Below are 24,643 nucleotides of genomic sequence, written 5' to 3' on the forward strand. Positions count from 1 at the left end.
AGGGTTTCCTATCAATACTTGCCACATATTTTCTATCCTTGGATAAGACCATGGCAGGTGTTCTTTTTGATGGGTCTCCATCCTGGCTAGCCACTGGTTCAGCATAATGGTTCATAAGATTATTTGTGAGAAAATATCTATGGAGAGTTTTCAGTTTCTGAGCATTGGTTTTAAGACTTCCTTTTTCATCCACTGTGGTTAATAAAATGTGGAGGAGGTCAGGAAAGCTAACTGTGACACCAACTTCTATTAGGGGTTATTTTCTCCAAAGGAGAAATGCTTATAGTTCTATTCAGGGCTGGGCTGTATACTACAGTAGAGGGGAAGATGGTTTCTCAAGCAGTTGTGTGTAGTATTAAAAATCAGCAGTATTCACGTCTATGCAGATGCGAATACAATCACATTAACTTTATTTAAAGCGTCAATTACATTATCATCAATAACAATATACTGTTAGGCAAGTTTAACCTTGTAGCTACATGCATTTAGGTCTGGGTATTGAGAAGCTTGGCAAATGCTAGGAGATGACTTCATGGGAATTATGTGTATGTACCTATAGAGGGGATCTGATCACCCTCACAGGTTAGCACTGAAGGTTCAAAAACAGTACAGGCTGAGAAATGCAGTTAGATAGACCAGAGAATTCTATTCTGACCTCTATCTCCCACCCAGCTTCTTCCCAACTGTGTATTTTTCCCCCAAGAACCACTATCTACTGACTTAAATCATACTGGAGGCATTTCAATGGGAAATTCTGACCATAAATCTGCTTGCAAATAAACACCAGTACCCTTCTCTGTTGGAACCTTGGAGCAGAATATGAATGATGCCGGCAACCTCTGCCATTGGGCCAGAACTAGCACTGGCCGTTTGCAAGGCTGAATCCGTATTACTTTTCAGCACCTGAGAGTTGCAGTGAGATCTCCAACTAGGCAACATAAAAGACAAGAGGAACTCAATGGCTTCCTGAACTTTCCCACATCTAGTCACTAAATCTGCCAGTTTCTCCAACTTACTTGGTTTATTTTAATTTCTGATGAAATACTGAAGCTGTGTCCTTGTATAAAGGAGATGCTCCCAGAGAGACAGGTAAGATATAATCACTAATTAAGGAGATGAATTCCTTTTTACTCCAGTCCCAAACCAGCCTCATTACTTCCTGGTTCTGCACCCCTTAGGAAGGGTTAAAGTTAGGGATATTGGTTGCTGCTGATCAGGCCACAGTGTGACACCTATAAAATGCACCATATAACTACATTACTTAATAGATTGAGTATTGCACCTGCTTTCTTATCTCCTCTTGGGTGATTAAGTTTCCCACAAATGCAATTTGTTAATATGGGACCACATCTTCTCACGAGGTAAATCTGTGAAATTTGGCTTGCAGTTGCTTGGCTGCAGGTGCAAGATGAAAGAGCTTCCCTGTTTTTGCCAAGAAGAAAAATGATGTTGTGCTCAATTCCTGGGAACTATATTCTATGTGGAGGGCAGAACCTGATTCCAGGAAAGGGGAAAAGAATTCTAAGGACCAAATCATGTGTTTCCCTCTCTTTAGGGGATTATGTGATACAAAGGCTGAATGGAGAATCAGAAATTATAAATGAGGCCGTGAGGCCGGGAATTGAGCAAATATCCCTGCTAAGGTGAGCATTCTGGTATTTGAAGCTGCAGCCATTTGTGATGATAAATGATGACGTTCACTCTTATGAGCTATGAGAGCTTAATTAGAGCTTAATTAAAGCTAATGCTCAGAATCCTTTGGAAGGTAGAGCGATTCAAAGCTAACTTCCATGCTGGATAGCCTGGATTTGGAAATGTGTGTCTCTGAAGTCCACTGCATCTCCACTCTGGGCCCTCCAGTCCTGCCTGGGTCTTCTCACCTAAGTTAAAGCAAGAGCTATTTCTGTGTTAGCATTTCCTTAACCAACTCTACAAGAGGCCAAGTGGCTGGTCTGTCTCCGCCTCCTGCATTCCTACATGGAAGGTTGTCTTTGAATCTGCAAGTCCAGCTCGCCATACACGTGTCTCAGGGAGTCGCTGGTCATGCTGGCTATCAGCTTCCGAGGGCCAGAGACCCACGGTCGGCACACTTCCTCCCACTGCACGGTGGCATTGGGCCGGATTTCACTGAAAGAAAGCAGAGGTTGGCAGATTCAGCTTTCCTCCTTGATCATAAAGCAAAGAGAACCCTTACCTGAACCAGATGCCCTCTTCTGCTCAGATGATGGTGGTCAGAGGATGGAAGGAGCTGGTTGGCTGATTCCATAAACAGGAACCTAAATGAGTCCCATGGATGTCATGAGCTATGTCAGATCTTGACATAGCATGATCTGCTCCAGAGCTGGTCATCAGCAGGCCCCTTGGGCTGTGGCTCTTCACCTGGATGCTTCCACTGGCCTCCCAGAAGATGCGAGGAGTTGGGCTGAGTACCACCTAGCCATAAGCCTCCTAGGCTCTGGTTTGACCCAAGCTTTCCACACTGCCCTGGTCTAGGGGACTGATTTTCGGTCTTGGCTCATCTTTTGCCCTGAGATTAGAGTCTCATTTGAATACTGAGCTGCCTTTACCGAAGCCTGGACACTTCAATTAGCTCTTGACAATCTCCTTGGAATAGATGTTGTTCCCAAGCTGAACATCTGGACCTAACCCTCCTGCTGCTGCTGTCTCACATCAAGTGTTTTTATGCTGTGTGATTCATAATCCTGCTAACCACCATATTGGCTTTGCTTCACCAATGCACCTTTCTGCTACTTGTTAGTTGACAATGGCTTAATGTGTTCTGATGTTAGGGTGGTCTTTTATCGTCCTGGCTTCTCCTCTTTCTCCTCAATGCATGGTCTATAGTCTCCCTAAGTCTCATGGACAAAGCTACTCCAGTAGATAACTGAATTCAATCAGGGTTGGGGAGATTTAGGTTTCTCTGGGTACTTCTCATGCATGTGTTTATATAAGCCTGGGAGGAGTTAGCATGCAGGTTTTATAAGTTTAAGGCAGTGCCTTTGAGGGAGATACTCCTTGACATGTGAAGAGTTAAACCAGTGAGTTCACTTATCTAATACTGTATAAATGGTAAATGGTACAATTTTCTGCAATTTGATCTCAGGTTTATCTGAGTTCCTGCTCTATGACTGTATATTGTATTTCATATTATATACTACAGAAGATACCTTTTATGCCCACTGTGCTTACATATTCACAGGTTTTATTTCTCAAAAAAGGCAGATGTTCTTTGGTTGAGTGTTGAGAGCTTCCTACAAGTGTACTTAGAGGATTCCTCCTAGATTCTGCCCCTTGACCCTTGAGGAGGGCGTGGAGCCCTTGGGCAACCTTTTCCTGGTAGAGTGGAAGGGAAATAGAACAAGACCATTATAAGTGGCTTGAAAGGTGAAAAAGGATCTGGCTATTTTGTGGGGTTATTGAGGCCAGCATGTCAAACTTGGAAGGACTTTAGAAATGGCTAACTATCCCATGTCATTGAGGAGAAAACGGAAGGCCCTAAGGAGGTTATGGAATCTCCAAGCTCACAGAACTAATGGCCCAGATGATGAAAGTGGTGTGATTGGAGCCAATTCTTTCTAGATTTCTGCTAGACAAATAGAGCTTATATTATTTTGACTTTCACAAAAACCTGAATATAAGTAAGCAAAATGAAGGCTGCTAAAAAGATTTTCCCCAAAGCAAAAGAATAGACTTCTTCCACCTAGAGATGACATAATACAACAGGTTCCATGGTCCTTTGCACAATGTAGAGCTTGCACCAAATAGGACTCATTTAAATGTAAACACAATCAATTGTCAAAGTTCCTTTATGATCGCTGGAAATGGTACATCCTGAATTTGAACTCCACTGGGTTGGAAGGCCCAAAGCTTCTGTATACACTTAGCAGTCTGGAGTGTTTAGAAGTTTATGAAAAATGGAGATTTTGATGATGTAAGAATATCAAGTAAAAATGTTTTTAATTCATGGTATGTGGGGTGTATTTAGTGCTTATATCTGCCTGTTAGATAGGGTTATATAGAGAAAAAAATTGAGTGAGTGTATCCATTAAAAACATCAGCCATTGTTATCTAAATAATGCTCAGTGGCTGGTGTCTATATAGTGAGCTATGTGTACTAGTTACAAGCTACATGGGCTCTGAAGTCACCATACTTGGGCTCATATCTGACTCTCCCACTTATTAGCTGTGGGAACCAAGGCAATAGGTTGTCCTTCCCTACGGTGTAGTTTTCTCATGTGCAGAATGAGGATGATGTAGAGTTTATTCCATAGCACTGAGGTAAGACTTCAATGAAATAACTCAGCACAGAGGCTAGGGCAGGGCCTGGTATGCAGTGAACATTCAGAGAACATTAGCTGCTGTCAGGTCAGCTTCTTTGTTTATATGATGAAAAGAATGGTCTAGCTACTCATCCATCTATAACTTTCACTAGATGAATTGTGTGATAAAAAAAATTTACCAAATTATTGTTTTATGGTGATATTGAGACAAGGGAAAGCCTGGGGGTACATCTGGTTTTGGGGTGGAACAGAAACTGAAGGAAGCATTACCACATGGCTTAGATAGTCAGTCACTATAGAACCTGCTAAGTCAAAGCAACATTCATGGCATTAGTGAGCAGCCTGGAATCTGTGCCCGGCTCTTTCCGCAGTGGTGTGTGGACTTGGAGGACAGCTGTAGTCTGCACCACACAGGCATGGTTTTAAATGAATGCTTGTTTGAGCATACATGAGACCAGGGCTCCTTAGTTCTTTCTGAAGAGCCTGTGTCCAGATGAACAGGAAGTTAAAGGGTAAGGACAGAGGAGGAAAGGGGAATTCTTAGGGCAAAGTACTGGGTTGTGTTTCTTATCCACCCGATAGGGAAGGCATTCTTATCCCCCAGTTACAAGTAAAGAAAGTCCATTCTGCTGAGTGTCGTGGCACACTCCTATAATCTCAGTACTTGGAAGACTGGGACAGGAGGGTCGCAGGTTTGAGGATAGCCTCCTCAACTTAGTGAAACCCTATTTCTAAATAAAAAATAAGGTAGGGATGGGGGCATAGCTCAGAGGTAGAATGCCCTGCGTTTAATTTTCAGTAACGCGCACACACACACACACATACACACACACACACACACACACACACACACACACACACACACACACACACACACTTCATCCAAGGACATCGAAAGGCTTCTCTCAGACTGCATAGCTACTAATCGGCCAAGCCAGATGGGAATGCTACTGCTCACCTGTCACATCAACACCCAGCTTGTGAGGGAGCTGGGACTGTGGGGAGAACTGGGGTCAGAAAAGGATGATAGGGAGTGTCTCAAAAACAGACATGTTGGGGGACCCGAGGAGAGTGCTCATGTCCCTCACAAAAGAGGATTATGTTGTCTCAAGGAATTCTGTGGTTAGATTTATAGACCTGCAAGAGAGGGCTGCGGCTGGGGGAAGGCATTCCTCCTAGCCACCATGCAACCATGGAAGGACCGAGGGGCCAAGGAGCTGGGAGCAATGCTGAGTTTTGAACTGAGATGGTTGTGGGAGGGATCACCGGGTGGGGAACTGTCAGCAGGCCAGGAATGGCTAAGGGCTTTGGCGGTGAGCCCACATTTGCCCTTGGGGGTCTGGAGTCATGCAGCATCACTTTCGACAAATAAAGGGAAGGGAAAAAAATATGGGGCCACATGTCTATACTTGATCTCTTCTATGTAAAGTGAGAGCTGAGGACTCCTTAACAGCAGTAAAACAATGTGCAATTCAGCTGGCTAAGGGTGCATATTCTCGGGCAAAAAGGGCAAAGGCCTCACATCTCTCAGAAATCCAGATACTAAATAAAACATTCTTTTCTCATATCTTTTCCAGTGAATTGCAAGAGGCATCTACGGCCTTGGGGAGCTCTCTATGGCACTACTCCAGGCACTGACTTTGACGCTGATACTCAAAAACATCTAAATTAATTTGCTATTTGTTAATGCTTTTCTTAATCTTGCTTCTTTATAAATGTGGCTCTATAAATTATTTTGATCAGTTATATAAAAGCCATACAGGAGCTTGCACATATTTTTCAAATCAAGTCAACTGATTTAATTTTGTTTATTTTTATACTCTTACTGGTGTATTTTAACTATACATCATAGTGAGGTTCAAAATGATACCAACATACAAGCACACATCACTTGGTGTATGATTCAAAGGTGGAAAAACATTGACTTCACCATTGTTTTAATGGCCTATAGAAGGTGGATATTATGGGATATTGAATAGGGTGAGAAGAGGGTGGGTGAACCCATATTTGTGCTGCACTTAGAATTGTGACAAGGCAAATGTCAAGAAATGTCAGACATATCACTATTATTATTATTATTATTATTATTATTATTATTATTAATTTTATTATTATTACTGTCACCTCTACTTGTGTGGTCAGCGTTCTCTATGGTTAAACTTGGCAAATAATAATAATGATATGGAGAAAATATCTGGAATGTTCCTCTTGCCTGCGAGCAGAAAAGCAAAAATTTCTCTCCTTATTTAACAGGGATCATTTTAATATGAATATAAACTTAGGCTATTTATTTTTCACCAGCTGTGTAATTTCTTAGCCCAAATTTATTCATTCTCTTTTTTTGGTTTCCCACATGATCAATCAAAAACACCTGTGAAAGTTTCCCTGCTTACGAATCTGACCCAGGACTGTGTAATATAAATAACTACCTCATGCAGCAACCAAATCTTGAGCTTTATCTTATTATTTGCTCTTACCCATAAAACCATCCACATAATGATATGCACACATAAAAATATTCAGATACGAAGGTATGCATGCATGTCATTTTACCTACAGATAAATATATAACAGAATGCGAGAAAAATCATTTGCTCATTTTGATAAGTGGAGTAATGTTGGAATAATCCTATTTCTTGGGGACAGATGTGATGATAAATGACTCTCAAGAACGTGCTGAGCCATCAGGATGTACTGGCCATTTATCATCTTGAATGCATGCAGGCAAATGGGATTATTATCACAACACACTGCAACTACCTATGGTTTGTCTTCTGTGTGTTTAGCTCCCAGTTTCTCTCCTATTTGAGAAACTTTTAGTTTAAATTCAAATCATAAAGTTGGGGATTTTTTTTCTCTTAAAATAATTCACTGAGCCTGATCATTTTTCTTAAAAGAGAAAAATGAATCTGGAAGATGAATTATTTGGTGTTCAGGAAACATCAAGTGCAGAAACTTTAAGGCTGAGCACAGGTGGAAGTTGCCTCTGAATGTCTGAGATTGTGGGGGCAGCAGGGGAAGACAGAGGTAAAGCATGTCTGGAGAGAGTTGGTTTGCACCCTGGGCAAGGACTGAGACCCAGCACTACCTCCTTTGTTCCTGTTTCCAATTTCCTGCTCATCACCTCCTGCCTTCCAGGCGACTGCTTCAGGTTTGAGACCTCTGCTTTCTAGATTCTAATCTGGAAAGGGTATAAATAGATGGATGGTGGTGGCAATTCCCTCACTATTTAAGATCTGTTTCCTGCAGTCTTGTTAAGGATTTGGGTGGCATGGAATTGCACTTTCTAGGGGTTCAAGTTGTTACATGAATTTGACACTCCTAGACCCAAACTCAGCAACACAGCACACAGTGGAGGGTTTGTAATTATCTGGCTATATGGAATGGGCACTGGCTGGCTTAGGTCCTAATTGTAAAGGTGTGTGCCAGAGTCAGGAGGAAACAGACAAAGTAGTGCTTGCACCAAAGTCCCAAGACCAGTCTAGATAATGAGCATTTTCTATGTTATGTTTTTTCCCTCTCAGTTTTTGATTGTCTCTGAGAGATAAATCTTTCCTTGAGTGGGAGAGATTCCACCCTGGATCTGAGTTTCCGTAAGAGATTCAGGACCATTATGGATAGAACATCTGTACTTTCCTAAATTCATATGTTGAAGCCCAAACCCCAAAATGTAATGGTATCTAGAGACAGAGCTTTTGGCAATTAGATTAGATGAAGTAATGAGGGTGGGGCCCTCAAGATGGAATTAGTAGGGTTAGAAGAAGAGACACTAGAGAGTTTGCCTTCCTTTCACTCTACCACTTAGGCCATGGTAGGGAGATGGTTTCCTGCAAGCCAGGAAGAGATCCCTCACTGGGAATCTAACTGCCTGGCTCTGTGATCTCAGAGGATTTCCCAGGCTCCAGGACTATCGAGCCATAAAGGTCTGTTATTTAAGCCAGCTTATGAAATTTCTCTTGTAGCAGCCTGAATCGATGAAGGCGCATCTAGTTTCCTGTCTGTGCACCTATCTGCCACTTACCTATGTACTGACAGTTAAGTACTAATGGTACCTTAAGCCCAGGTGTGGGCACATGTCCACGTGGGGACCATCCTCACCCATTCTGCCCCTGACAACCTGCTTTGCCCAATGTCAGATATTAGCAATAAGCAAAGCATCCTGAGGCTTGAACTACCTCAAGCCCCATGCCTCCTGCATGCTGGGTTATTGCACCACGCGGGAATTTACCTTTTTTCTAAGACATAAAGTATCCCTATTCATCACATTAGTCAGCTTTGCATCAGCATAACAAAATACCTGGCACAGGATACATAAGAACTACAAAGAGGTTTCCTTTGAGCTTATAGTACTGGGAGTTCATGTCCAAGATCAGCTACCACCATGGATTTGGGCTTCTGGTTAAGGGCAAAACATTGTAGTGGGAGCATGTTTCAAAGCAAGTACTCATATCTCAATCCCGGAGGCAGAGATAGAGATAAAGATAAAGATAGTTAGAGATAGAGATGGAGAATGAGTGTATAAACCCATGTAGCCTCCCACAGGGCCCTGTAATCCTTTCTGGAATGTGTCCCCAGGGGTTAGATCCCTCACTAGGCTTTGTCTCTTAAAGCTCCACAGTATCTCCCAATACTGCTGCTCTGGGGACCCAGCTCTGCTTCTGGGGGACACTCATCCAAACCACAGCAGATATGTCTGCTTTGAGCAAGGTGGGAGTCTTGGGATAGCCAAGGTACAAAGGTGGCAGAAGGTTCCAGCACCCTCAGATGAGGCGCCTGTGGCTACTGTTTGAAAAGGAAAAATTGAATACAGCAGGGGGCTGTTTGGAAGAGGAAACGTGTTTCACTTTGCCTGAGTGATTCTTGCATCTGATTTGAGTGGGAAGGTGCGAGAATGGGTGAGCGAGACTGCCCTTTCTGACGAAAGCAAGGCTATTGCGGCTGACCTCTCTCTCTAGCTGTGGTTCATTTCTAATTTAATTCTTTTTTTTCCCCCTGCAACTTTCCTATTAGCACAGGAAGGTTGTTATGTTGTGTGCTCGCAATTAAAAAAAAATCACTCAAATTATTTTCTCGGTTGTATATTGCATCTTTAATAAGGCATCTCTTAAATGATGGGATACAAAAGCTGTGGTCTCCCATGATTTGAAAGAAATGCAGAGAACCTTTGTGTGGATAATAAAGGTACCCCAGAAGGGTGAGTGAGGCTTTGACCTATAGTTTACAGAATGGGGTGATGTCTTAAAAGGGCACTGGGAAGCGTCCTAACATAGCTGGTCATAAGGCAGTTTCCGGAGTCTGCCATTTCCTTTTCTTATACCTTAGAAGGTCACCCCTCAGGAAATTTGTTGGATTGATTGATGCTGACAGGGACTTATTTGGGGTAGAAATAAAAGTAATAAGCCTCAAAGATGGAATCCATTCTGAGTGTCACAGTCTAAGAGGAGCACAGACAAATTGAAGTGTGTGGAAGAGGGAGGGAGCTGAAATCACATTAGAGGTGAGAAAGATAAAGTTGGGGCAGGTATCTGGTTCCAAGTAGTGAAGACTCAAGGAAGATGAAGGCAGTTGCTTGTAAACATTTGCAAGCCATCAGATAAGAGAGAGATGGGCCTTATTTTGTGCTGGTCCAGAAAAGAGAATTAGAATCACTGATAGACTGAAAGGTAGAAAAGACATGTTTTCCTATACGCAGACCCACCTGACCATGAAATGGGATGTCCTGTTGGGCGACACTCTGTCAAGTGAAGCCACAGAAGCAGCCCTGCAGGAGGCAGTCTGATAGTGCTAGGTGTGGACGAGGCTAAGTTCCATTCATAGTATGACAGAGCCTGGGCATTATTTGTTCCCCAGAATGGAACCAAGTGTAGAACCTTTTAGACTCCACTAAATGAACATCCATCAAAAGCACCAGTTCTACATGGTAATTGGGTTAGCAAAATCTAAGCACTGGAGTTGGAAAAAAAAAAGGAGCCTCTTTCAGCATCCTCTGTGACACACTGCAGGTACTCAGCAGATACTAGGATCAACACAAGAGGATGTTGTAAGGCAAAATGATTGAAACTTGACTTCTGTAATTACCAACCTTGAACCTGAATTTTGGCCCTACTCTGTGTGTGTGTGTGTGTGTGTGTGTGTGTGTGTGTGTGTGTGTGTGGTGCTGGGGATTGAATCCAGGGGCATTCTACCTCTGGGCTATACCTTCACCCCTTTTTAAAATTAAAAAAAAATTTTTTTGGTGGTACTGGGGATGAAACCCTTCTACCTCGGGGCTATACTCCCAGAACTATTTTATATTTTATTTGGAAACAGGGTCTCTTAAGCCAGCGAGGCTGGCTTCCAACCTGTGCGATCCTCCTGTCTTGGCTTCCCAAGCACGGGGATTACAAGCGTGCACCACCACCCTGGCCTAAAATTTTTGGTTTTGAAACAGGGTCTCCCTGGGTTGTTAAGAGTCTTGCTAAGTGGCTGAGGCTGTCCTCAAACCTGCAATCCTCCTGTGTCAGCTTCCCAAGTACTGAGATTACAGGTATGCACCACCAAGCTTAGCTTTTGGCTCTACTCTTAGAAGCTGCATCACATGGGGCTGCAAAGCAGTCGACCTCTTGAAGCCCCAATTCCTCAGCTATAAAAGAGAGAAGATAATTGTATCTAGCCCATTGGGGTGGTTTTAAGGACTCAGTGATGGAAGTGCTGGTCAAACCAGCCCTATTTCACCCTATGCTCTACAGACAGTAACTGTAAGGAGTAACAGCTTCCCAGATATTTTCACTGAGGATCAGATGATTGACTGGAAATGGTGTGTGTGTGTGTGTGTGTGTGTGTGTGTGTGTTTGTATGTGTGTGTGCGATCCCATGGCCACACACTGCCTTCCCACCCTCTTTAAACACTCACCGGAACATCTTCCTTTTTGGTCTCACCACTCCAGGACCATCCAGGTGTATCCAGACATTTTGCAGAGTTTCTTTTAAAGGATTGGTGAACTCAACAGTGACGACCATGTCAGAACCAACCGCAGCGCCTCGGACCTAAGAGACAAATCAAGGAGGGACACAGTTCTTTAGCAGGAAGTCAAATCTCACTGTACTTCCCTGTCTCCTTATAGCCATTTCTACTTTTGCTCAGGTTTATAGTATGGTGGGTTATTTGTTGGCAACACATGCAGTGTGAGGAGGAGAGCATATTGCTTTGATTGGGAGATACCTATGGAGCTAGAGATGGAAAATTACTAATTAGAATCACACTTTTTTCCTCATTATAAAATCCACCCTAATTAGAGCACAGGTTAATCACTGCAGCCACTGGCTGCTCTTTGTCAGCAGGAGGTGGGAGTGTGCTCGGTGCAGCAACAGATTTCCTTGGTGAGGGCGGCCAAGTGAACTCTGCTTCTGGAAAGGACTCAAATTTCCCACCAGGATGTGAAAGATGCTTGAGTTCAAGTGATAGAAAATGCTTTGCTGGCTTGTGCATTTTTTTCTTTCTTTCTTTTTTTCTTCTAGACACATTAGGAAGATGCCTAAGGAGAGAGTCCTTACTTGAAGATGAGGAATTTTGACACTAAAATACACAAGACTTTTCATCTGCAGCCACAACATCTTCTACCCCAGGAGGACAGGAGTCTAGAGGATGTAAGGCTGTCTGTCTGTGGGTGAGCGTATCCATAGCAACTCTCACAAGTATCAGGTACTGGGCAAAGCATCACACGAGATGACAGGAGTTCAACACCTGCTTCAATACTAGCTACCGTCAGTATCTCTGGTGACTCACTCAAGCTCTCTGAGACTCTGGGCTGATAGTCACATGGGGTGGTGTTGTATAGTATTGTTGGTACTATGGGCCCCTCTTCTGTGCTACTATCTCCTATGCACTTGGGGCCATAGCTTTCCCAAAACAAGCTCAGTGTGGTAGAAATGGCCAGGTGGCCACTGGATTTGTTTCATTAGGGACTTTGTATGCCAAGTGGATGACCTAAGTCACTTCAGAACAAGATAATAATAATAATAATAATAATAATAATAATAATAATAATATAATGGTTCTTCTCTCATATGAAAAGGGTAGAATAAGACAAGGTGCATTAAGCAGCTTGCAAGGTGCATGGCAAAAGTGCCATGCATTATAGCTCATGCTTTTAAAAAAAATAGTAATGCTTTGGGTATTTTTGTTTAATTTACCTTATATTTTAGAATATTTTTAGTTGCAATAGCAACCCAGAGTCCAATACATATTTGTTAAGTCAGGTAAACCATTTAAGAGTAGAATTTATGGCTTGCTTAAGTTTTCTATTTAACAATCTAGCCATTGTTATACCTTGTTTCTTTGGCCAGTGTTTAATACAGAAAACTTCCTTATTGATGGTGGTAGAGAAAGGACATTGGAGAGGAGGACCCTTGTTTGTTGGCTCAATGATAAAATCTCATGGCAGCTGGGCATGGTGGTGCAGTCCTGTAATCTCAGCACTTGGGAGGCCGAGACAGGAAAATAATCAGTTCAAGAGTAGCCTCGGTAACTTAGTGAGACCCTCAGAAAGTTAGTGAGATCCTGTTTCAAACTAAAAAAATAGAATAAGGCTGGGGGTATAGCTCAGATGTAGAATGCCTCTGGGTTTAATCCTCGGTACCATAAATAAATAAATAAATAAATAAATAAATAAATAAATAAATACATAAATCTTATGGCTTAATTTTTTAAGTCATGGTTTGTGACTAAATTTATGTGTATGAAATTTTTTTAATACATAAGAAAAATAAAACTTTCAGCCAGTTCTGCAGTTTGTTACATTCCAGTCCTTATCTCCTCAGGCGCAGTGGGTGGAGAGATGGCTGGAGGTCATGGGGAGTGGTCTGCACTCAGTGGTCTGCAACAGCAGGATCCCTAGGACTGTGTATTAGGTTGGGAGGTCAGTGCTTTGACCAGGAGGAATTTAAAACTACAAAGGTCTTGACCCACTCTGAACCATTAAAATTAAAACCTCAGGTGGTAAAACCTGTAATTTGTTTATTTTAAGCACAATTTGGTCCTTGGTTACTAAGGACCAGTCCCAGTGGAGAATCGGTGTTTCTCACGCAAGCCTCACAACACTAGGGCTGGATTTATGTCAATTCTAAGGAACTCAGAAACTTGATGATGTAGTAGAAGTTGTTTCTTTGAGGAGAAAGGTTTGGGGCAGCAAGAATCGCTGATGCTGGAATTTCATCTTTTATTTTTTATTTATTTATTTATTTTTTGGTGGTACCTTCTACCTCTGGGCTACACTCCCAGACCTATTTTATTTTTGGAAACAGGGTCCCTTAAGCCAGCACGGCTGACTTCGAACCTGCGTGATCCTCCTGCCTCCACCTCCCAGGCATGGGGATTACAAGCGTGCGCTACCACGCCCGGTGAATTTCATCTTTTAAAAGACACTGTGGTCCAGCCGGGCGTGGTGGAGCACGCTTGTAATCCTCGCGCTTGGGAGTCTGAGACAGGAGGATCGCACGGGTTCGAAGCTAGCCTCAGCTACTTAGTGAGGCTTTCAGCAACTTAGTGAGACCCTGTTTCCAAATAAAATATAAAAAAGGTCTGAGTGTATAGCCCGGAGGTAGAAAGCCTCTGGGTTCCACCCCCAGTACCACCAAAAAAAAAAAAAAAAACCCACAAAACAACAACAACAACAACAACAAAAACACTGTGATTCAGAGAAAGAAGTATCTTGCATGAAAAGTTGAAGCTATTGATGAGGATGGGACTCAAGTTCAGGTCTTCCTAACTAGACAGGCTGGACTGAGAGCCTAGTACTCTGGCTAGAGAAGTCGGGAATGTCAACAGTGCAGTAATAATAAGACAACTCAAGCACCAGGTGCAGGTACCATCCAGGAATAAGGAAGCTTTTCAGATTGGTGGAGATAGCGTTGAATTTAGAGTAGCAGCGACAAGATTAAGAGTAGAGTTCAACAAGGGGAGAGGCATTATGGACATCTTTGTTGTTGGGGGCTCTCTTGTGCAGTGTAGGATGGTTAGCAGCAGCTGTGGCTATAGCCACTAGATACCATTGGCACCTCAACACCAACTATGACAACCAAAAATACCTCCAGCAATTGCCAAGTGTCCCCTGGGAAGCAAAGTTGCCCCTTCCTCCCATCCTAGTAGAAACCACGGGGACAGACGAAACATCAGGGAGACAGGCTGGATTTATCAATTTCTCCTTCCATGTCCTGACTCTGTCAGTTTAAATGTTGGACATATATAAAAGTGCACTCAAGTATGTTACATAATGCCTTTGGTTTAACACATATTCCCCACACTTAAGAAATTTCATTAACTTTTTGGATTTTTTAAAACACATGGCAAATATAACATTAAGAAAACTCTCTAAATTGGAGGAGGTAGGCTGCTCCATAGACTACTGACTTTAATTCTTCCTGGGAAATGCTTTTTAGAGCTACCTGTCTTTCTATGACATGAGTTTACAAGTATAGGCATGAGCCCCTTAAAGACAACTCTTACAGCTGCTACTAACACTTCTTTTCACCAAAATGCACAGCAGCAGAGGCAAGATGTATATACTGTGGATCTGCATTTTAAGGGATTTACTATAGGCCCATGAAGCTTATCCAAGGCTCTCTAGGGACCCATGAGTCCCAGATTAAGAGTTCTTCCCATGCCCATAGGCTAGTTCTTTAGGAAGATTTATTTATTTATTTATTGATTGATTGATTGATTTTGGTGGTACTGGGGTTCCTGGAAGCCCTTCTACCTTGGGGCTACACTCCCAGACCTATGTTATATTTTTTTATTTGGAAACAGGGTCTCTTAAGCCAGCGAGTCTGGCTCTGAACCAGCGCGATCCTCCTGTCTCCGCCTCCCAAGCTCGGGGATTACAAGAGTGTGCCCCACGCCCGGCTTCAGGAAGATTGTTATGCTGTAGTAAACAGAGTATACCTTTTCAGGTCACTGAGGATGTCATGGGGAACTTTAGTGCAGTCTGAATATCCCTTATCTGAAATACTTGAAACCAGGAGTTTAGATTTTGGTTTTTTTCAAGTTTTAGGATATTTGCATAGACTTCAGTTAAATATCAATAATCTAAAATTCCCCCCAATCCAAAAACTTTTTCTTTCCACTCAGGAAGCTTCAGATTTTGGGTTTTTGAATCACTCAGACTGTATTCAAGAGGCTAGTCCTTCAGGGATGAGCTTCAGATCTGAATATGATCAGAAGATTAGATAATTTCATGTGTCATGCCTAATCACTTTGCTTCCAGATATCATCTCTATAATTGCCTACTAGCATGGGTATATCAATAATGCCTAGACTTCCCTGACACAGGAACCTGACACAGGAGAAGGCTGCCAAGAGGCAGGAAGATGAGAGAAGGGACCCTTCTCGTGTTGAACTGTGTTTCTTTGGCAGTTAACAAAGACTTAGTGTACCTTTTCTGATACTAATTTCCTGCACCCAGACTTTGACCTTCTTGGCCTTGACTACTGAGATAACACTGAATCTTAAAAATTCAAACCAATGTTCTGGGGCGTGGTGGCGCATGCTTGTAATCCCCGCGCATGCTTGTAATCCCCGCGCTTGGGAGGCGGAGACAGGAGGATCGCGCTGGTTCGAAACCAGCTGCGCTGGTGTAAGAGACCCTGTTTCAAAAATATAAAATAGGTCTGGGAGTGTAGCCCGGAGGTAGAAGGGCTTCCAGGTACCCCAGTACGACCAAAAAAAAAAAAAAAAAAAAAAAAAAAAAAAAAATTAAACCAAACCAAATATAAAACGCTGTACAGCTTTCAAGATCACCATTCCTAGTTGGGAGATTTAAGTGGAGGTATTTCCTCCCACTTCCTTTGATGAAAATGGAGTCTACACATAATATTTTTCTATTATGTGTTGACTTGGGTGGTGTACCACGCTATGGTGTCTGTGAGATGTGGAGAACAGTTTCTATTTTCGGAGACAAGGTCTGTTTTCATTGAATTCTTTCAGGAATCTGCATAATTCCCTTTTCTTTTTTCCTATAAAAACAATTCCACACGAGTACAATTGTATATCTGATTTCCTTGCTCCCTTAAAACCTTATAGAGATACTTTACGCAATGCAGAGAAGGTTATATGTATATTGACTTTACAAAAGCATATCTATTATATGGACCAGAGAAAAGAATAAAATGTATGTAATTCTTGGTAACATCAAATGTTTTTCTATGTATTTGATGGTCCTTACTTTATTTCTATACATCATTTAAAATATCTCTGCTTTAAAAAAGTCAGTCTGTTGCTATGATGCTTTTCCAAGTTAAATGTCACTCAACAATATTGATATACTGTGCTCATGTCTTTTATTTCATAACAAGCAGTTACTCTGCTTACTGATAAACAGGAAAGTCTCTCTCTCTCTCTCTCTCTCTCTCTCTCTCTCTCTCTCACACACACACACACACACACACACACACACACACACACACACATTCATAGATACAACATACCTAGGGAGGTTAGGAAACACTTATGTCAATTTTTTTTGGAAGGAAATACTTTTTAGGAAATCACAAGGTACCGAATATCTGTTTACAAGCACATAATCATATGCAAAATTGAAACTGAAATCAAGGAGAAAGTTTGAGGAAAAAGCAAGAATGAATTAAGCCACCAATTTGATTCATATGACTTACTAGATTTACCGAACAGCTTGTATTTCAAGGGCTTTCAATCATGTCTTCCATGTATTACTGGAAATTTACTTCTCTCCCCCTCTTACTCATCTTCTGGTCACTGCTGGTAATAGGCAACCCCTTGTTTGTGAACCCTGCTCACCAGCCCCAGCACCCACAGTGCTCCCAGCTAACACTTAGGCTAGTGTTTACTAAATAGTGGGCATGACTGTACCATGGTTGGACTTGACCATGGTTGGTCAGTGTGTAAATCTGTGCCGGCCAGCATGGTAGCCATTAGCCACATGGGGGCATTTAAATTAATTAAAATGAGATTAAAATTTAAGCATTTATCTCCTCGGTGGCACTAATCTCATTTTAAGGGCTCAAGATCCTTGTATGGCTAATAGCTACTATATTGGATATGTGGACTAGAACAGTCCCATCATCATAGAAAATTCTTTTGCCATTTAATCTTCACAGCCGCATGAAGAATTTTCATTTTACAGATGAGGCAACTGAGGCACAGATAATCCTGAGTTTATACAGTGAGTAGAGTAGATGAGGCTTAAAGACAGAACATGGTTTACTGACACTCTACACTGACTCTGCTTAATAATACCATAATATTTTCTAGTTCTATATTATTATCCTATTTTATACTATTGGTAAATAATATAATATATTATAGAGATGATATGTAATATATAGCATATTAATAATATTAGTAGTATAATTTTATAGTTTTATTTATTATTATTTCTTATGTTTGGATTTTTTTTGTTTTTGTTTTGCAGATCTGGGGATGGAACCCAGGGGCATTTGACCTCTGAGCTACACCTCCTGCCCTGTTTTTTATTCTTTACTTTGAAACAGGGTCTCACTGAGTTGCAGAGGGCCTCACTAAGTAGTTGAGGCTGTCCGCAAACCATGATCCTCCAGTCTCAGCCTCCCAAATGCTGGGATTACAAGTGTGCGCCACTACACCCGGCTTATGTTTGGAAACGTTTTATTTATTTATTTATTTATTTATTTATTTATTTATTTATTTATTGGTGCACTACAGTCTCACATCATAATGTTGATCATGTTGACAGTGGCATATATTCACACAGTTCTTGGTGCTATGTGAATATATGCCCCCTTCCCCTTTTCCCTCTTTCCCAATACTGAGTGTCCAGGCTAACAATGTTATATTCACTTGTATACACATATTCGAGTGTAGCTTTTCCATGAATAATATTGGCAGTATTTATTATTAGGCAAGGTCATTATAGGGAGGGGTTAAGCAACGACCTATCTGCATTCAAGTCTCACCCATTCTATGACTATAAACTCCAAGTTACCTATCTGTACCTCAGTGCCCTTATGTGAATAGTGTACTCTGTGAGACCAGCCAGTCTCAGGAAGTCAAGTGTCATATGTTTTCTCCCATGTGTGAAAGCTAGAGAGAAAATAGGAAGCAAAAGGGACTTCAGATAAATGAGGAGAGAGACCCGTAGAATAGTGGGAGCAGAGTGGGGGAGGGAGGTTGGGAGGAGCAAAATAAGGATCAAGGAAGAGAACAGTTCAAATAATGTTATGTCCATATATAAAGATATCACTGCTGATCTCAATAGCCTGTATGGGGAGAGGAGAGTGGAGAGCGGGGAGAAACCGACCAAGGGAAACACACCAACCGTTGTATGTATGTCTGTATCACTTTGAATTTCACTAGGATGTATAATAATGTCACCAGTAAAGGTGTAATAAAGTGAAAAACACTTCAAAATGAATACTAATAACTATTTGGTGTATACTTAATAACACAGGTGTTATGGTCATCATTCCACTTAGGTTATCTTATTTAATCTGTCCATCCCTATGGGCTTGTAGATAGACATTATTACTATCCTCATTCTATTGGTAGAAAAGTAAAACCTAGAAAATGCATGAAAATGGTTACAGAGCCGGTAAGTTGGCAGAACCAACCCGGATATAAATCTAGGTCTTTCTGACTCTGAAACATTCATCTTTAAACACTACCTACACTGTGATCTCTGACGGACGAGAGATAAAAATAGTAACTTTTTTTTTTTTTTTTTGCAGGAAAGGCTTCTTTATTTTCTGAAATCCACTGAAGTATCATTTGCAGTGTTAGCTTTTTATGTTATCACCGAACCATCCGTTGGGGACAATGATTATAAGTTGACCCTGAACTAAATTTGAAAACACATCTACCACCCACCTCTTTCTTTTTGACTTTATGGGGAAAAAATTAGATTCCTACGCCAGAGTACAATGTGACAGGGTGGCCTTGGGGCTTTGATATATATAAGTAAGTATGTATGTGTGTGTGTGTGTGTATATATATATATATATATATATATATATATATATATTACGTGATGATAATAGGATTTTCTATTTAGGATAAAAATAGAAAAATCATTTTTAAAAAAGATATACAGTAGCTCAAATATAGTGAAATTACATGACAGGTAGAGGAGATTGGTTATTCTAGATATTTTTGAGTGTATATACATGCATAGAAATATATATACAATATATGTATATATTGTATATGTATATATGTGTATATATATGTATATATGTGTGTGTATGTATATATATATATATATATATATATATATATATATATATAAAATAGAAAACAGAAAATGCATGAACCAAATTATGATTTGAGTATTGTGGTTACCAGTGATGTCTCGTTTCTTTCTCAGGGGTACATGGCTACACAGTTGTGCTGGGGTGGATGGAAATGAGAGAGAGAGTAACAGGGCTCAACCCCCAGATAGAGTTTAGTATGTACTCTCCTGCCTGACCAAGCACACCCACTATTCTCCTGAAAACAGCCATCAATGGGTGCAGTCAGTCCCTGAGCATATGAAAACATGTCTGCAGGTATCTCACCTGGAGTCCCCTGGGGTAAATAGGCTTCCCCTGCGCAGGGTTCTGGGGGGTACACACACACACACACACACACACACACACACACACACACACCACACCACACCACAAAACAAAAACAACTAACTGTAGTTAAGTCTCATAACTTGCCTCATCTTGCTGTCAGTACTTCGGGATGCTGATTGCATCTAAAGTGGCTCCCCCAATTTTAATTTGTCCACTGGGACAAAAGCATATGAATCATAGTGTCAGAACAGCAGGGACTCAGCTCGCACCTCAGCAGCCCACCACGCCTCACTCCAGGATCACGCGCAGCAGGGAATCTACAAGGATTCCACGACTAACCACAATAAAATCCACAGACAGCTAAAGAAGGGCCCCAGGTGGAATAAAAGATTAGGGCTGCTGTTGGTGACACACTATGTAGTTTCTATAGTCAGAAGAGATCTGGAGTGGGGTCGAGCCACAGTGTACCTGGGCCAGGTAGAAGAGAAAGCTCCCCATTTCAGGCCTTGGTGAATGGTGAATGGGGTGGACTAGTCCCCTTGCTGTCTCCCTCCCACTCCTGATGGGCACAAGATCCATCTGCCCTGGTGTAAGGACCCTCCTGGAAGAGAGCTTGCTCAGAGGATGGTCCCTGCTTCCTCTCTGGGAGGTTGACAGTGACAGTTCTGGGTGACTTATTATTTTGCATATAAAGTGGTCATTAGCCCAGAGAAAACCAGATAGGAATCTGAACCAGGTCTGATGCTGGGCGGTGCCTCAGCCACTGTGATTTTCTACTTCTCTACAGCAGGGGCTGCTGCTGACTTCTCACTAGAGTTGATTTTATGAGGCCATAAAACCCACATTGCTGAGAATGGGAGAAACTTCTCAGGTTTCTGTTCCCATATTATGGACCACAGAGCCCAGACAAGACAGTCTGCAGTCTGGAGACCAGTTGGATTCCTTGGCGGCCCCCATCGTCTCCCCAAAACCAGCTGTTAATTAAAAAATTTAAACTCTGAGGAGTCTTTTCCTGACTTAAAGCAGCTTACAACAATCAGCACATGGGAAGGCAGAGAAAATTCTATGTCTGCTTTTAATAAAATACAATTTTCTCATCAAAATATTTTGATAGCATGAGGAGAGAAATGTGTGCTCATTAAAGTTTAATGAATGCCTCTCCCTGCCATTTTCCATATGATGATCACACACCATGATTCATGCACAGCGGGTGCTGGGAATAGTTAACTGGGGACAAATTTAACCCAAGCCCAATCTTTATTGCCATGGGAATGGAAAAAATCCAAGATGGGGTCCATTAGGACACAAGACCATGTAGCCACTGTCCTAACTGCTTAGGTTGACAGCCACTTGGATTCAGAGAGGTGGACCCAATAATTGTTCCAGGGTGATCTAGATTTTTCTCTGAAAGGGGAGTAAGTAAGAACAGCTGGATTCCAGCTGCTATGCAACTCCAGTCCCAAGACTCACTCGGAGAGTCCCAGAAGACTACTCTTTGGGCCAAGACTTTGAAATTAGAGGGGTGAGAACTCTTGTGCAGACAGAGTTGGCAATCATGTTGTGTTCAAACTCTGGAATCTTCACTGTGACTTTTGTGCACAGAGTCAGTTCCAAAGCTCTCACCCACAGACTTAAGAGTCGTCTCAAAATGGCCCCAAGTTGCCTTTCTCAGGTTATCCTTATTCGTGCCTGGCTTCCAACCTTTATTCCAGCCAAGGCGAGATCCTTGTTACTCTGCACACCTGACTCCCAGATCCCTGGTCCCTGCCCTTGCTCATGTTTTCTTCTGGAGTCTGGATGATCTCTATCCATGTCTGTGGTTGAACATAATCCATTCACTGAGGAACGCTTATCCTTCTACAGTCTTAATTATTTTTTTCTGTGTGAATGGTACTGGGAATTTAAACCAGGGCACTCTACCACTGAGCTACACTCCAGCCCTTTTACAATTTCTTCATTCTGAAATGGGGTCTCGCTAAATTATTGCACTGTGGCCTTGAAATTTCAATCTTCTTGCCTCTGTCTCCCAAGTACTAGAATTACAGGCACAAACCACAGTGCCCAGGTACAGTCTTAATTCTTGATATTCTATCCAACTTTGATCTCTCTTCTCTTAGAACTCACAACTCCTTTTGTTAAAGCAGTCTCTACCCCTGACTTCTGTGAAGGTCCCACTGTGAGAACAGCACAGCCTAGTGGTTATCTGTACATTTTTCTGAGTCAGAATGACTCCAGTTAGAAACTTCTTCCCCTCAGCAGGTGTGTGAAATGAGCAGGTTAATTTGGAGCAGAAGTGGCAATAACAGCAACAGCAACAACACCACACACCAAGTGTTCACTGTGACTTGGGCCTGAGACACTCATTGGCTCATTCAATACTCACAGGAACCCTAGGAGGTGAGCTGTCACAATCTCTTATATACACAGGAGAGAACAGATGCTAAGAGAGGAATAGACAGGGATTATGATGTTGAAAAAGCAGGCTTTGAGCTCATACAATCTGGCTGCGGAGCAGTATGATACAAGACACCACTGTTTCTGGGCCTCTGTAAAATGAAGGTGACAGGAATACCCACCCCATAGGGTGGCTGGGAGGGATACAAAAGATAATACAAGAGAAATGGTCAGTATTAAAGGTCTTACTAAGTCCTAGCTGCCATCAGCAAGGTAGCCGCGTGCTAGCCTCCTCTTGCCACCAGCTGGGGACGGGAGGGTCACATCTCCTACCCTTTTCCTCTCAAGTTCTTCCCTCTGTGCCTGGCACATTAATTCATGGGGACCTGTGGAGACGGAGTCAGCTATGAGCCCATCTCAGGCTCAAACAGCCTGGAAGACGTTCTAGTGCTTTCTTTGCATTTCAGGACAGGTGTCCTAGATGATCCTGGACCTCTGAGCCAGTGTGAGTTCTGCACGTTTAGCTCTCTAGCTCCTGCTTTAGGCCATTTTTTTGTGGCACTAGGGATTGAACCCAGAAGCATTCTACCTCTGAGAGAAACCTCCAGCTCCATTTTATTTCTTATTTGGAAACAAGGTGTCACCAAGTTGCAGAGGGCCTCGTTAAATTGTTGAGGCTGGCTTTGGACCTGCAATCCTCCTGTCTCAGCCTCCCAAGTACTGGGATTACAAATGTGCACCACCACGCCCATCTTGATTCATGCCATTTACCTGACTCATCTCCCTGAGGTCTTCTGTGTAACATTGCAACTTGGTGCTTTCTTCTCGCTTCCTCTTTCTTCATCCCCTCCCTTCCTCCACCCCACCCCATCCCCTCTCCTGTTTTCTCAGGCTTCCCTCCCTCCTTCAGTCACTTTCAGGTTGAGAAATGCCATCTGTGAACTATGGCTCTGTGCTTCACGTCTTCAGACCCCTAAGCAGCATCCCAGGTCCCTGGTCTGTTAGTCAGCTTCCATAATTAGCAGTGATACATCTCAGTGATACATCTCAGTGATAACCTGCAACGTTTTTAGGGTTTACTATACTCTCTCCAGCACATTTTTCCCCCAGTTTGAATTTTGTTTACTCTTGGGGTTAATGGTTAAGGCTTACCTGACAATGCCTTAATCCTCTTTCCCAGAACAAACTTGGCCGTGGACCGAAGCCAGATTCTGCATCTCTCCCTAACTTCAGTCTCTGTCAAATGGCCTCGCCTCTAAGCAAGTGTCCTTTAGGTGCAGCATCCCTGATTCCTTTGTGGAAATCAAACCAGAACAAATGTGCCCAGGTCTGCTCACCTGCAGGATAAAGTATTTTTGATTCTGCCCTTGGGTCATTAAATTGCTCTTTAAATTCTAAATCCAGATGATAACATATGAATAATCCTTCAAATTAATAATGCCTAAAAGATCAAAGATAACAGTTTCCTTCGTGCACCCAGTTTATTATCAGAGGTGCAATTAAATTTTATTTTCTGCTGCAGTTTGAGCACATCACGGTGTGGAAAGGTTTCTCCTGAGACTTTGCAGGGATAAGCCATGGCTTCATACTGAGGAAAGGCTACAGGCCTCATCCTGGTGGGAGAGGTTCAGGGCTGAGCTCAGGCACTGCCCCACTCAATAGCCCAGGAGAGCAGAAAGATGTGCCTCCACCATGTAGCTGGGAGGGGCGGCAGGACCCAGCACACATCTCTAAGGGGGTCGGCCATAAGGGGTGGCCACCTGTTAAGGCCCCTTATGCTACTGGGTTGATGATCTCACAGCACGACAACATCCCTGGAGCAACCCCAAGACACACATCTTTGTTTTACCTTTGTTTCTGATTCTGCCTGCAACTTGTACATCCTCATTTTTATTCTGGCTCTTAAAGCCTTTTATGCAGGTAATGCCTTGCTGGGTCTACAGACGGTAACAAGGGCGAAAGTACGAAAGAGATGTGTCAGCGTAGGCCTTACAGAAATGAAGGGCCTGGCATTCTGCTCCTCAGTGTGAACTTGGGGGACTCTATTTTGGATGAGCCTTATCTTATGGTGGCTTATGTGTCATCCACACAGGGCCGGATCATGAAAAGTGGGAGAGTGAGCCAGTTCCCAGACAGACTGCCGGGCACTGAGAACAGCCTTTCTGTTCTCTGGTTTTCTCGTAAGTAAAGTGGAGGTGTTAGTACTCCCACCTTGTGGGCTTATCAAGTGAGGCATGTGAGGCTTTGATAACAGTGTCCTGAGCCTAGGAAGGACCCAAAGAAAGCTACCTTTCTGAATGCCACACAACAGCTGCCGCCTCTGCAAAAGATCCATAGCAGATGATCCCTGGGGTTCCAGGCCTACTCCTCACCACTCCCTTTGCACCCGTCCCCTGCCTCCAGGGCTATTCCACAGGTCGACTTTAGAT

General features: G+C 42.5%; 1 protein-coding gene across 1 annotated transcript in view; it reads right to left on the reverse strand.

The window, feature by feature from the left end:
- Window positions 1-1,973: 1,973 nt before the first annotated feature.
- Window positions 1,974-24,643, reverse strand: part of F13A1 (coagulation factor XIII A chain) — a gene marked incomplete at both ends in the record, with an annotated part of 188,633 nt that continues 165,963 nt past the window's right edge. The window contains 2 exons of the mRNA XM_080709828.1: window positions 1,974-2,127; window positions 11,173-11,306. Of these exons, the coding sequence (XP_080565954.1) occupies window positions 1,974-2,127; window positions 11,173-11,306 (288 nt within the window). The remainder of the gene's footprint in view (window positions 2,128-11,172; window positions 11,307-24,643) is intronic.

Source organism: Muscardinus avellanarius, assembly GCF_963383645.1.
Source record: "Muscardinus avellanarius genome assembly, chromosome: 14".
Taxonomy (NCBI): domain Eukaryota; kingdom Metazoa; phylum Chordata; class Mammalia; order Rodentia; family Gliridae; genus Muscardinus; species Muscardinus avellanarius.